Source organism: Mya arenaria, chromosome 7 (assembly GCF_026914265.1).
Source record: "Mya arenaria isolate MELC-2E11 chromosome 7, ASM2691426v1".
Lineage (NCBI taxonomy): Eukaryota > Metazoa > Mollusca > Bivalvia > Myida > Myidae > Mya > Mya arenaria.
In genome coordinates this window covers 15,933,378-15,946,961 of record NC_069128.1, presented here as the reverse complement: position 1 = coordinate 15,946,961, position 13,584 = coordinate 15,933,378, and the positions used below count along the sequence as shown (strand labels likewise).

The 13,584-nt window shown below is 35.4% G+C and overlaps 1 protein-coding gene across 3 annotated transcripts in view; it reads right to left on the bottom strand.

Annotated features, from left to right (window-relative positions):
- The window catches only part of LOC128240688 (oxysterol-binding protein-related protein 6-like), an 81,512-nt gene that overhangs the window by 33,996 nt on the left and 33,932 nt on the right, over positions 1-13,584 (bottom strand). For all 3 annotated transcript variants that reach the window (XM_052957409.1, XM_052957411.1, XM_052957410.1), the window contains exons 5-6: positions 6,472-6,525; positions 2,801-2,914 (exon numbers count right to left, since the gene is read on the bottom strand). In XM_052957409.1, the coding sequence (XP_052813369.1) occupies positions 2,801-2,914; positions 6,472-6,525 (168 nt within the window). The remainder of the gene's footprint in view (positions 1-2,800; positions 2,915-6,471; positions 6,526-13,584) is intronic.

Sequence of the window (13,584 nt, the reverse complement as noted above, 5' to 3'; positions counted from 1 at the left end):
AAAGGTTTAAAACTACATATTGAAACACACATTAAAAAAAGATTTTTAACAACTGACCATAAAAATAGTAGATGGTCTCCTGAGTTTTGTACCCAACCATCAAACACATTTCACTTCAAAGGCATGTTACTGCTGAACTCCCACAGACTAACTATTTGACAACTTTTTTTCATTTTTTGTCTTGGAATGAGCCAATTTTTACAATCACATTCGGGAAACCAGTGATATAAGATTGTTGACAAAATATCAGATCAAAGTTTTGCATATTGACATTTGAAATTGATATTTTATGGTTATAAGGTTTACTAAAGCCTAAAGAAACAAGAGATGTTTGTCAAACATTATGCACCCCCTGAGCGCCATGTTGTCAGGATTATATGGACAATTGAATGAAATATGCATGGACCGAAATGACAGCTGATTTGTTGCTGTTTTAAGATTATGACCATTAAAGTGTGAGGATAAAGTGTGTTATGACCGTCATGACCTTTGACTCTATGAACTCAAAATCCAGAGTCATCAGCTGGTCACCAGAAACCTAAATGTCAAGTTTGAGTGCCATGGGTGCAGGCATTGTCAAGTTATCACAAGACAAGTTTTTTTCGTTCAAGGTCACTGTGACCTTGACCTTTGACCCGATGACCCCTTAAATCATAAGGGGTCATCTACAAGTCAGATGCAACTCCAAGTCAAGGCCATGGGTTCAGGCATTGTTGAGTTATCACTCGGACAACCTTTTACCATTCAAGATCACTGTGACCTTGACCTTTGGCTCTATGAATCCTAAAATCAATAAGGGTGATCTACTGGTCAGGCTTAACATCCATGTCAAGTTTAATGATCATAGGTTCAGGCATTGTTGAGATATCAGTGGGGGAAGATTTGTTAACTTTTTTGCGTTAAAGGTTACTGTGACATTGACCTTGGCCTGATGACCCCCAAAGTCGATAAGGGTCATCTACTGGGCAGGCCCAACCTTCATGTCAAGTTTGATGACCATAGGTCCAAGAATTGTCGAGTTTGCTTTCAAGGTCACTGTGACCTCGACCTTTGACCCCTAAAATCAATAGGGGTCATCTACTGGTCAGGCCCAACCTCCATGTCAAGTTTGATGACCATAGGTCCAAGAATTGTCGAGTTTGCTTTCAAGGTCACCGTGACCTTGACCTTTGACCCCTAAAATCAATAGGGGTCATCTACTGGTTAGGCCCAACCTCCATGTCAAGTTTGAGGGCCATGGGTGCAGGCATTGTTAAGTTATCACTTGGACAACCTTTAATCATTCAAGGTCACTGTGACCTTGACCTTTGGCCCAATGACCCCTAAAATTAATAGGGACAATCTCCTGGCCAGGCTCAACCTCCATATCAAGTTTGAGGGCCATGGGTGCAGCCATTGTCAAGTTATCACTCGGATAACCTTTTACCATTCCAGGTCACTGTGACCTTGACCTTTGGCCCAATGACCCCTTAAATCAATAGGGACCATCTTCTGGCCAGGCCCAACCTCCAAGTCAAGTTTGAGGGCCATGAGTGCAGGCATTGTCAAGTTATCACTCGGACAACCTTTTATCATTCCTGGTCACTGTGACCTTGACCTTTGGCCAGATGACCCCCCAAAACCATAGGGGTCATCTCCTGGTCAGGCCAATTCTCCAAGTCAAGTTTGAGGGCCATGGGTGCAGGCATTGTTGAGTTATCAATCGGACAACCTTTTACCATTCAAGGTCACTGTGACCTTGACCTTTGGCCCAATGACCCCGAAAAACAATAGGGGTCATCTACTGGTCAGGCCCAACCTCCAAGTCAAGTTTGAGGGCCATGGGTGCAGGCATTGTTGAGTTATCAATCGGACAACCTTTTACCATTCAAGGTCACTGTGACCTTGACCTTTGACCCATTGAGCCCAAAAAACAATAGGGGTCAGCTACTGGTCAGGCCCAACCTCCAAGTCAAGTTTGAGGGCCATGGGTGCAGGCATTGTCACGTTATCACTTGGACAACCTTTTACCATTCAAGTTCACTGTGACCTTGAACTTTGGTCTGATGACCCCCAAAAACAATAGGGGTCATCTACTGGTCAGGCCCAACCTCCATGTCAAGTTTGAGGGCCATGGGTGCAGGCATTGTTGAGTTATCACTCGGACAAGCTTTATTTTATTTTACCATTAAAGGTCACTGTGACCTTGACCTTTGACCCGATGACCCCCAAAATCAATAGGGGTCATCTACTGGTCAGGCCCAACCTTCATGTGAAGTTTGATGACCATACGTCCAGGAATTGTTCAGTTATCACTCGGACAAGCTTTGGTCTACCGACGGACTGACGGACGGACCGACCGACCGACATGCCTGTGCAAAGCAATATACCCCTCTTCTTCGAAGGGGGGCATAAAAATAGTTTTTTGGGCAGATTTACAAACAAATGAGATCTGTCTGTTTTATTGTGAGTTATCTTATATGACTGAAATGAAGGCATTGATGCCAAAATGAGCTAATTCTGAGATAAATATTAAAAGAACGGTCAAAACTGTCAATCTTGAGAGTGCAGCTTTTAAACAGACTTGGCCATGTATAATTTAAATAACTCTGGTTGTGGGTAACGTAATTATTTCTTATACTTATTATTTCAGCTCGATCATGAAGACAGCTGTAAAAAGTCAATTTCCAGGCTAAAAAACTAGTGAGCATTCTTGATGGACTAAGAAAACATACCCTGGTAGGGGCTCAAACCTAAACACCTCTTTTGTGGAAGTCAGACACCTACACCACTAGACCTCTCTCAACTATCTAAACTTTACCTTGATATGGTAGACCATCTCTTCAGCATCAAAGTCTATTCTGTGCCTATTCCTCTTGAATGCCAGCACTGATAAACCAGTATCGATAACGCCATGGTACTTCCCCTTCTGTATCTGAAATATATTGAAAGAAAAAAAATCATCACTTGATATTAAGATTATATTTCAGCTATGCAATTGATATTTAAGACAGTATATTTTTTTCCAGGTGTTTTGCTATTTAGGTTGAAATTTCATATAACTAAATGAAAATGATTAGAAATAAATGTGGTAAAAAAACACCTATTCAGAATAAATTATAAAATCATGCCAATTTTGCACAAAAAATAATATAACTCCGGCCTGTTGCCATTATATAGTAACTTGTAAACATCTCTAAATTAATATCTAACAAGGCAGGAGGTTCTAGAGTAATTGGATCCAAAGTAATTTGGAATGGATGTGGACAATTCACATCCCAGTATAAGTTCAACCATGCGGACAGAGAATGATAGGTGAAAAACATATCTTTAAATTATAGGTATGCATCATAACAATCTTCTCTGTATTCAAGCATAAAGATAGGCCTTCCTGATGGTATGTGGAGTTTTATACAATTGCTAGTGATTTAATGTTTGCTTGGATTTAATATTTCTCGGGTGACCTTTAAAGCAGGTGCGGTTCAAGAATTTGATGTTCGAGGGGGCATAACTAAGGGGCGTTACTTTTGCCCCTGCCTCAGAACCAAAATTCATTTAGTCTAAAATGTTGGCCAAGGGGTTTGGGGGCACGCTCAATAAAATTGTGCATTTTGGGTGTAATTCATTTTATTTCCTGCTATATATCCCCCCTCCTCCCTGGATCCGCTAGTGAAATAGTTTTGTTGGTTGTTTTCCAACCAACTCATAATGACTAATAGCAGACTAATAGTAATTATCTCTATTTGTTTAACAGTTATGAATATTAATATCAGGGTTACACTCTGGTTCAACGGCAATTGAATGATCGACACTCTTTATAATTTATTGATAGTTCTGACTATAAAGAGCCAAACTGTAAACATAGAATACACTTGCAATGTATTGATATTCAATCAACATTTTTAGGCTAGATACATTCTCCTATGTTTTTGCTCTTTTCAAAATAACGATAGGAACTTTTTATATCTTATAAATGAAAACTAATGCTGTATGTTTAAACTTCAGCTCTTTCACCCTTTTTTCAGACAACCATTTTGCACCAAGGCTGCATAAATTCATACAAGAGTGCAGTAGAGTGAACAATAACGTTAGTCTGTTAAAAGACAGTTAAAAAAAGGGGCATAACTAAATAATTGTTAAAGCAAGAGTTATTGGCCTCACTGTACACATGTGTATTGCCTCTGGCATGTATTCGATTTCACATGAATATCTTTAAGTTTTCTATATTATGCAGTCATTGAAATTAGTTTTTTGGATGAGCAAGCTGGAATTCATATACTACTGCTTGGCATTACATTTTGTACAAGCCCTGCCGAATCAAACCCTGAATTTGAGCAAGCCCGGAAAGCACTTTACCAGTGCAGGGCTTGCGGGCATGTGCTAATTTTGACCATGGCCAAGTTATGGCCATGGGTAAAGGCAAAGATCCTCGCTGTAACAAAAGATTCGGACAGTCTCATGGATTATAGATGTTCTTAGGGAACTTTAACCAGATGAAACAATTGCAAGAAAAAAAAGAAACTTGTCAAAAACTTTCATAAAATTGACATCATTGTGTACAACGCATTGAATCTTACTTACCGCTGTATCACATTGCTTATGACACATGTGCCGCAGTTTTTGCGCATTTTTCCAATTCAAAATTTACTAGGGTTGTCATAAGTTTAACTAGAAATGTGTCCATAGGACACGGATGCCCCCACTTCGGTTTTTTGTCACAGAAAATAAGCCATAATGATTTTTGAAGTATTTTTGGCAAAAAAGGGCCGTAACTCCTAAATGACTAAAGCGATTTCCATGACTATCGAACTTGATCAAGATATTATGGTCACAAACATGTGTTTAAAGTTTGGTGAGGATTGGACAAACAGTTTTCAAGAATTAGATCGGAAACAATCTTCGGGACGTATTTTTCAAGTCTTTTTTTGCAAATAAAGGGCCGTAACTCCTAAATGACAAAAGCGATTTCCATGGCTATCGAACTTGATCAAGATATTATGGTCACAATCATGTATGTAAAGTTTGGTGAGGATTGGACACATACTTTTCAAGAATTAGATTGGAAACATATATTTTTGAAGTATTTTTGGCAAAAAAGGGCCGTAACTCCTAAATGACTAAAGCGATTTCCATGACTATCGAACTTGATCAAGATATTATGGTCACAAACATGTGTTTAAAGTTTGGTGAGGATTGGACAAACGGTTTTCAAGAATTAGATCGGAAACAATCTTCGGGACGTACGTACGTACGTACGGACAGACAGACAGACGTACGTACGGACAAGGGCAACCCTATATGCCGCCACTTTGTGGGGGCATAAAAACTGGTGTTGGTATATTTAACTCTACTCATAAACAGGTATGATTTAAACTGGGAAACCATTACGCACTATTTTAAACAGGGAAACACAGATGAGACAGCAACATGATTGTTGCGTTTATTATTTAAACCACGGAAAGTGATATATTATCGGCTGACCTATGATCTCGCATTGACAATTCTCAGGCTTATTTGAGGAAATACTATATATACCATCTGGTGTCTAGCTGCTTTAAAGTTTGAATGATAATCATACAAAATATTTTCTGCCTTAAGCGTCTTTATAATATTATATGTATTGATATTCAATTTGCCCTTTTTTTACAAAACTTTTTAGAAATAGAATATGAGTATTTATCACGAAAGTTGAAATTCTATGAATACTTAATAATTCTTTAGTAATAGCTTTCAGTCTTATTAAACTTACAGATCCCACTAATTTGAAATGCAGTTCTTGAATTACAGAAACACGGTCCTTTGGGTATAGAATTTTATGGAAGTACATTATTCAAATGTTTAAACACAGACATCAAAAGTTTGTTGGTCTGTTTTGTTCAAATGTTGGAAAAAAGGCTACAGAAAATGCACAATGAATGTATATATATATATACTGGGTCATGTTAAAATCCAATATCAATACAATTTCAGAACACAGTATTTGTCCATATAGATCCACATGCCCTAATGGGAGCCAGCGGCATGTTGCGTAGGCTATTTGAGAGGGAGAAACCACATTAGAGCGTACACAACCTTATTTTTAAGAGCCCTTTGGGTTAAAAATAAATAAGTAAAACCAAACGAAATACTGCTGGAATTAGGTTAAGCTCTTCATCCACAACATCCACATAGTCTTAACAGTTCATTTTAAATATTCAGATTTTTTCAAGCATCAACCAAACTGAATCAGATTAGTGCTCACTGAAAATAACGGTCACCAATGTGTTTCCATCGCACCTGTTGATGACTTTTAAATAACCCACTTACCTTTTGGCCTATGATAGGTTACAAAAAACTAATAATATTGTCATAAACAACAAATTTTCGCTGCATGAATTGATTGGCAGGGGGTTTAACTGACAGTCACCCTGACTGTCTTTCAGTCCAAATAACCCATCTAAATAATTGCAGATGACGATAATATTCTTCATAAAATAAGGAAAGAAAACTCACATCACTTGGAGACTTTCCATAGTACAGGATGCCTTTTTCTAGAAGAAAATATCTCTGAAAATAGATAAATCTCAATACCATTATCCTGTATAATCATTATCATTCATTTACAAATAATATGACTACATGTAAAGGATCTAAGTGACATTAAACATTCGCCCATCTCGTTGCTGACTCTTCCTCTGTTCTCAGTCAAACAAAAAGGCATAACTCTCAACTTATATTTTAGCCATCGAAATTACTAACTTAATTTGGACTAGATTAGTAAACATTTGTACCCCACTGCCATGAAGTTTCATTTTAAGGTATCCAATATATAAAAAAACGCTTGTCTTTTCATTTAACGTTAGTTAGAATGCAACGTATATTTACAGCCAATGAAATTGCAGATAGACAATCATTAAGTTCTTAAAGCTTAATCATTAAGAATTTCAACTTTCCCGGGTGTTTTAAAATGGTCCGCCGAAGGCCACTCATCTGATAAACAATTCATGCGTCAGATTTTGCGTTAACAATGTGTCAGCCATTGATGTTGTATTCTAAGTCAGTTAGATGACCTGAATTAAAATCTGAATGATTAAGAAGGGTTAGTTCGCTATACTGACTCCGCGAAATCTTAATCATTAAGATCTTAATTCATGTCATGTAACTATTACATTATAATATTACATTGTGATGGTGACCCATTATCATTTTGGTATCAATTGAAAGAGAATTATGAATGGCTTATCGATAACTGAATATGTTAAATAAATAACAAACAAAAAACAACATTATAGATAAAATTAATGCAGTAAGTATTTTTGTTCTTTATTTTAACTGAATATGGATGTGAAATGACCAATTTTGCCAACACTAAAATGCAAAAATCTTGTTGGTTATAAATTTATTGGTATAACTTAATATCTTTAAACATATTCTTTCTCAGACTGCACATTAAATCCCTTCAAATGATACCTAAATTGTAACCAGTCAATTAATATATGTGCATATTCAGATATATAATACACGGTTACAATCTTGTTATCAGTAACTAATATTTTCCATAAAATGCATTATTTAGTAATTAGTTAAAGGTTTTATAATCACTCAAAATTTATGTTTGTTATACATGTGTATGTATTGATTTTAAATTGGAGTGTCACTTTAAAGGATCTTATTTTTTATTTTTTTAATGTATTATCCTGTTTAACTCATTCTACTTGTATGATCCAAACAAAAAAAGGCTCACGGTTTAGGTACAGATACAAAAAGATAAGCTTTTATAAATGTATCTTTAATCAATAGCGACTTAGCCACAAAATTTCCACCAATCAAAAAGGGCCAAAATATCACAAATGTTTTCTATCTGTACCTAAATCATGTATTTTTTTTGCTTTTTTTATCATAATAGTTTAATTAAAGCTCAAATATTGTCTTTGAAGTGCAAGATTGTAAACAACTTTAGTAAAGCTTTTCAACAAAAGCCTCTAAGATTAATTTATCCCTCAGTTATCGTGGGCGAGTTGTTTTGTTGTCACAAAAAAAAATCTCGACTATACCAGCCTGCGATCGCACCCCACTAAAACCCAATAACTCTTTTATATTTTCATTGTATTTTTATGGAAATTGTTATCATTGAGTAAAATAATGATAAAATGAGTGCTTCCAGATGCATTAACAGGAAAACTTATTTTTTGGTCCCAAAACATGAGCCAAAGTTATCAGAATTGTATATCATACAAATTGTATATTCCATCCCTACAGTTTTTGAGGAGGCCGAAATATAAGTCAGTTTTCTTGGCACAAAATAAAATGCCAATATTAGCATTTGTTGGAACGCATGAAATAACAGGATTTCAGTATAAATGAAATATCTGTTGGGGAGTTTAGGTAGGATAAACCCAAACAGACCCCCCCCCCCTAACTTTACAAAAACCCTATAGCTTTAATACAATCTCTGATGTTGAATAACATAATTCAATGAATAACATGACATATTAATACAGTTAAATTATTGTATCTAAATGGTACAAAAGCTTAGAAATAAGGCTTTAACCCTTAAAGTTGAACTCTTACTCCCAAATAAGATTTACCACAATTAATACAATACAGTACATTCAACGAGTTAGACCCACTTTCAGTTTCCCTCCGCAGCTTTTCGCTATCGCAGCTAATACAATGATTTTATCGACTGTCCGCGTTCCTCGGAGTTTGAATTTAAGGCCCTCGGAGGGTGATCAGTCGACAGAAGAATAACGAACGTGGAGCTCCTCGGAGGGGTTAACTCCGCAAAACTCTGCGGACACTTGATAAAAATCTACGCTTAAGTTATTTTTTTTATTAAAATTTTCAACCGATTATGACGGCTTCAGTAATTTGCTATTATTCTTTGTCCTCTGCCCGTTTTGCATGAAGTTAGCTTACCACAAGAATGCAGTCTTATTTCACTAGTTGGACATGCATCTTATAAACCTGTTTTTGCTAATGACTGAATACATTGATAAACACATTTCACCCGAGAAAGGCGTTTACACATTTTCGGAAAATCAGGAGGTCAAACACATGTTCAATGTTCACAGCGCATGGTTTTGAAGGCCTTCTTGCCTCATTTTCTGTGGAAAATTCCATTTAATGTCATAGCTATTTTTAACCACCAATAATAAGTAGTATATTCTACATTGTATTGACGTCAGAGGTCATGGTTCAGAATCGTGTAAAATGTCGGCTGCTTTATGATGCAATACAATTAGTGGCAAAACTTTAATGATTCAATGTTTATTATTCAAGACAATATTCAATTGGCGTTTACGGACACAAATACAAATTAAACGCTGGTACATGTAAGAATCTTTTACGATTAACAATGTGCATAAGCATAAAAATAAATAACTTCTAAACAAGAATGATTTCTTGCTTATTTGATTAGACTCTGAGTTCCGCCGCGGGATCATAAAATCGGACGATTTCCAACGATATCGTTCATATTAAACTTGGTGGTAAGCTAGCCACTCAGAGGAAGTCAAGGGGGATTTTAGCGAGGGCAACGGAAATCCGCGATCATCGACTTTATCCCTCAGAGTGAGCGAGGGAAGTGGGTCTAACTCGTTGAATGTACTGTAGCTTTAATTTACCAAAAAGAATGAATCAATATCGAAAACAATGGTTCTTATGAAGGATACTGAGTTTAGTTTGAAAGAAAGGTGCAGAAAACACAGTATTTCTACCTTATGAGACGATAGTAGATCACAGTAAAAGTTTTAGCACTCACCAATCATTTAATATTTTTGCATTTTTAGCTATTAAATTACATGGTTACAGTCTTGTTAGGCCAGAGTTTTTTTATCTTTAGATTTACGGGAGATTTTTCAAAAAGTTGGGTAAGGAGGAGGAAATAAAAATAAAAATAAAATGCATAAAATGTCCCAAAGGAGAAATAAATAAAAATAAAACGGATTTTTCTCCGATTTTTTTTATTTTGTAAAACTTCTTATATCATGAAGACAAAACACACCTTACTTGTGTCAGCTATTTCATAGGCTGAAAAAAGGGTGATAGATCACCATAAAGTTTCAAAAGCATAATTAAAAGATCCTTTTAATGACTGAAAATATTGACCTCAACACTGTGAGTTCAAGCGCTCATTGAAATTAATTGTATATATTTGTTCGAATGCATCTATGCATATGAGGTGCATATATTATCAACCCATGGATTTTATGAAACATGTCAGTGTAATAAAGAAGTTTAAATGGCCAATTCTAACCTTTTGCCCACAATATAAGCATATCCTTTCCATTGTAAAGTAATCAAAGATTGAACACAGTTTCAGACACGGTATAATAAGGAGGTCAAATGTGTTTTTTCTGTCTTTAACGAAATAGCACCGTGACAATTTACCGTGATGTGGTTTTTATATAGAAAATATAACCAAAAAAAAGTAGAAGCCCTGATGGAAATTCCTCTTCACTTCAAAGTTTGACAGGGCTTACGGATACACAGACAGTCAAAATCTACATTTATGTACTTCACCAAAGAAAATTCGGGAGCATTCAGATAAATTTTACAAGTATTATATATGTTTAAAAAAAAACAGGTCTAAGAACTGATTTTAGAATCAGTCCTGAAAAATATCCTTCTAATTCCAGCTATGCCCGTTGGCAATAAGCAACGGATAAGTTTGACTTCTTGCACTGACTGCCAGATATCTTATGTTCAGATTTTTTCTCTTTTATCGGAAACACACACTATGTTATTATTACATCATTTTCAGTATTCTATAACGATTTAAATTCGAAATCATTATTAAACTAATTAACAACTACGAATATCACGATACCTTGTGTTTTTCTCTTCATATATGTGATTGTGAAGCAGTGTGTTCAATGCTCCCCAGAGTCAAATTCAGAAAAAAATATCCATTTTGACTATGATGAACACGATATCATTTTGCAGTTTGTGTTTGTCAGAAGCTATACATTTTTGCGCTGTAATCCAATTCATCCTTGTTAATATACGACGTGCGCCAACGACTTTTAATAGACAATACAACCCACGAATTTCTGTCTCCTTATTTTGACCGGAAGTTTCGCAATCATTCCACGAAACGCGAACAACATACTGAATCTACAAAAAAAATCACAATAAACACGCTTTAAGTTCACCACGGTTTGATTTAAATAATGAAATATAAACATCGGAACGTTTTTTGTAGAAAATCATTTCTATATAGCTGCAGAAATTGCGAGAAATAAGGGGTATGACAAAAAGTACTTTCACTTTTGACAGGACGTTGTTATGGTAACGGGTACCTGTTCTGTTTCTCCGCGTATTTCCGACTGGTTTACATGGTTTGTGCAGTAAAAAGACCGATAATGAATGACAATTGGTACACCAGTTGGTTCTGAGATATGGGTTATAGAACACTAATTTTATTTTGGAGCAACGTTCGTCGGAAAAAATAAAAATAAAACTACGAAAATGAATTTTATTTTTATTTGGGTTTTGCAATATTTAGGTACGGCGCTCCCGTAAATCTAAAGATATAAAAACTCTGGCCTTATCCTTAATCAATATTTTCCATAAATGCATTATTTTTTAAATAGTTAAAGGTTTATCACTCAAAACTTATGTTTGTTATGCATGTGTATGTATTGACTTTGAATAAGAGTGTTATGTTTAAAGGTCGCAGTGGACTTTTTGTCTGCCTTGCAAAAATTATTGCGGCATTTAATTTTCACGGTTGCATTTTATTAAATCTCCATATCTTAATATAACATTAAGAAAGCTTTTAACAGTCTAAAATGTTTCATTAGATTTATTATTGTTGAACAAGAATTAACCCTAAACAGTATGGTTATGAATGATGATAAATTGTACTTTCAATTTGACAAAATGTACTTCGTAATGTAAAATACACAATCGTCTCACTCACTATGATTTTTTTTTTATCATATATCATTTCTATCGACTTTATCAGCCGTTCTTAATGGAATTTGACTGTTTTTAAACGACCAAATATAAAAGCCTCGAGATTTCTTTAACAAAAATATTTGTTTGAATAATAAATAATGGCAACCAACATAATGTATTTAAATGCCTTTTCCGTCTTCGTTAAGAATATCGCATTCAGTAAACAGGAGTTTAATTTATGAGGGTGCATGCAAAAAAAGTTTGTGCATATTCTTTACCAATTCAATACATCTATATATAGATCTGTTCGTATCTTAATAAGGCCATCCTTAAAATCAAATGGTTTAGTATATAAATATATATTCAGGCTTTCAAGTGACCTGAATAACAAAAAAGTAGGGATAAAAGTATGAGGATTTTTTTTGAAAAAGAAGGGAAAAATAGGGATATTATGAGCGAAAAGTAGGGATAGTAGGGCTCTTCATTTACTTTTTTTGGATGCAAATAAATGACAACTAAACCTATTCATCAGTTGTTATGTACATGTAGTTATCTTTGCTTAGAAACCAGTGCTTCAAGAGGGTTTAATTCAGCCACAGCATGAGGAGATGAACATGGAAATGGTGTCTCTGACTTGTCAACATGCACCACTCATTCTCATCCTAGAACCCCTCTTGCAGCACTGGAGACCTACTGCATCAAACTTATCCTACAAAAATACTAGAAATGGCTCATTATTAAAATCAAGATTCAGACCATTTCAAACAATGCGTTTAGTTAAAACTTTTCTATTATTTCTCCAACTATTTTTACAAAAAAGTAGGGATAGAAGGGCTTTTTCAAGAAAAAGTAGGGAAAAGTAGGAGCTCGATCAACAAAAAAATAGAGACAAGTAGAAAAAGAAGGGCCCGCTTGAAAGCCTGTATACTTATAATGTACTTTAGCTTGATTGAGATGAAAGCTGATAGCTTATATAATCACTCACGAGCCCTTTTCGTGGGCAGTAACCAGTACCGTGTCCTTTTTGAGAGGCCATGAGAAAGTACCCCTGATGGGGATTGAACCCATAACCTCTTGGGTGAGAGGCAGACTGTACCTATACCACTACACCACTCTCATCCTTTTCAAATGGGTTGACTTAAAAGAAAATTCAGAGTGCAGAGGAACCATGGTTACAAACAGACTAAAGTCTGAGCTCAGGCTAAGTGGCAAAACTACCAATCTCCATTTCACTTTATTTTTCTTTCTAGTTGAGTTTTGATGATTGAACTAACTGAATTTGTATAACTATTCAAATTGTACAATTGTTCACAACTACTTTTGTAACGAATAATAAAAATATAATTCTTTGTAATTAAATAAAAGTGCTTTTCTGAGTCCGAGTCTAGACTTGTGATTGGGACTGTTCATAATGGCTTCTGTGAAGGCCCATGTTTAACAGCTGTCTCAAAAGCTTGTTTATAGAATCAGACATAGAAATACAAACTGTATATGCATGATGCAAGAAACAGTAGTTTCTGTTCAAAAATGGTGAAAACATATTAAGTGAAGTTTCCAATAGATAATATTTGCAACTAAGTTCACCATCCACGCCCTGCAATAGAACAAATTAGGCCCCAAAAGAGAATTGGTTATAGGGTTACATCCTTTACAAAAGCAAGTAGGGATGGTGGACTTTTTTTATATTTTTTTAGGCTTCATGTAAGAACGTTATTGTCATCT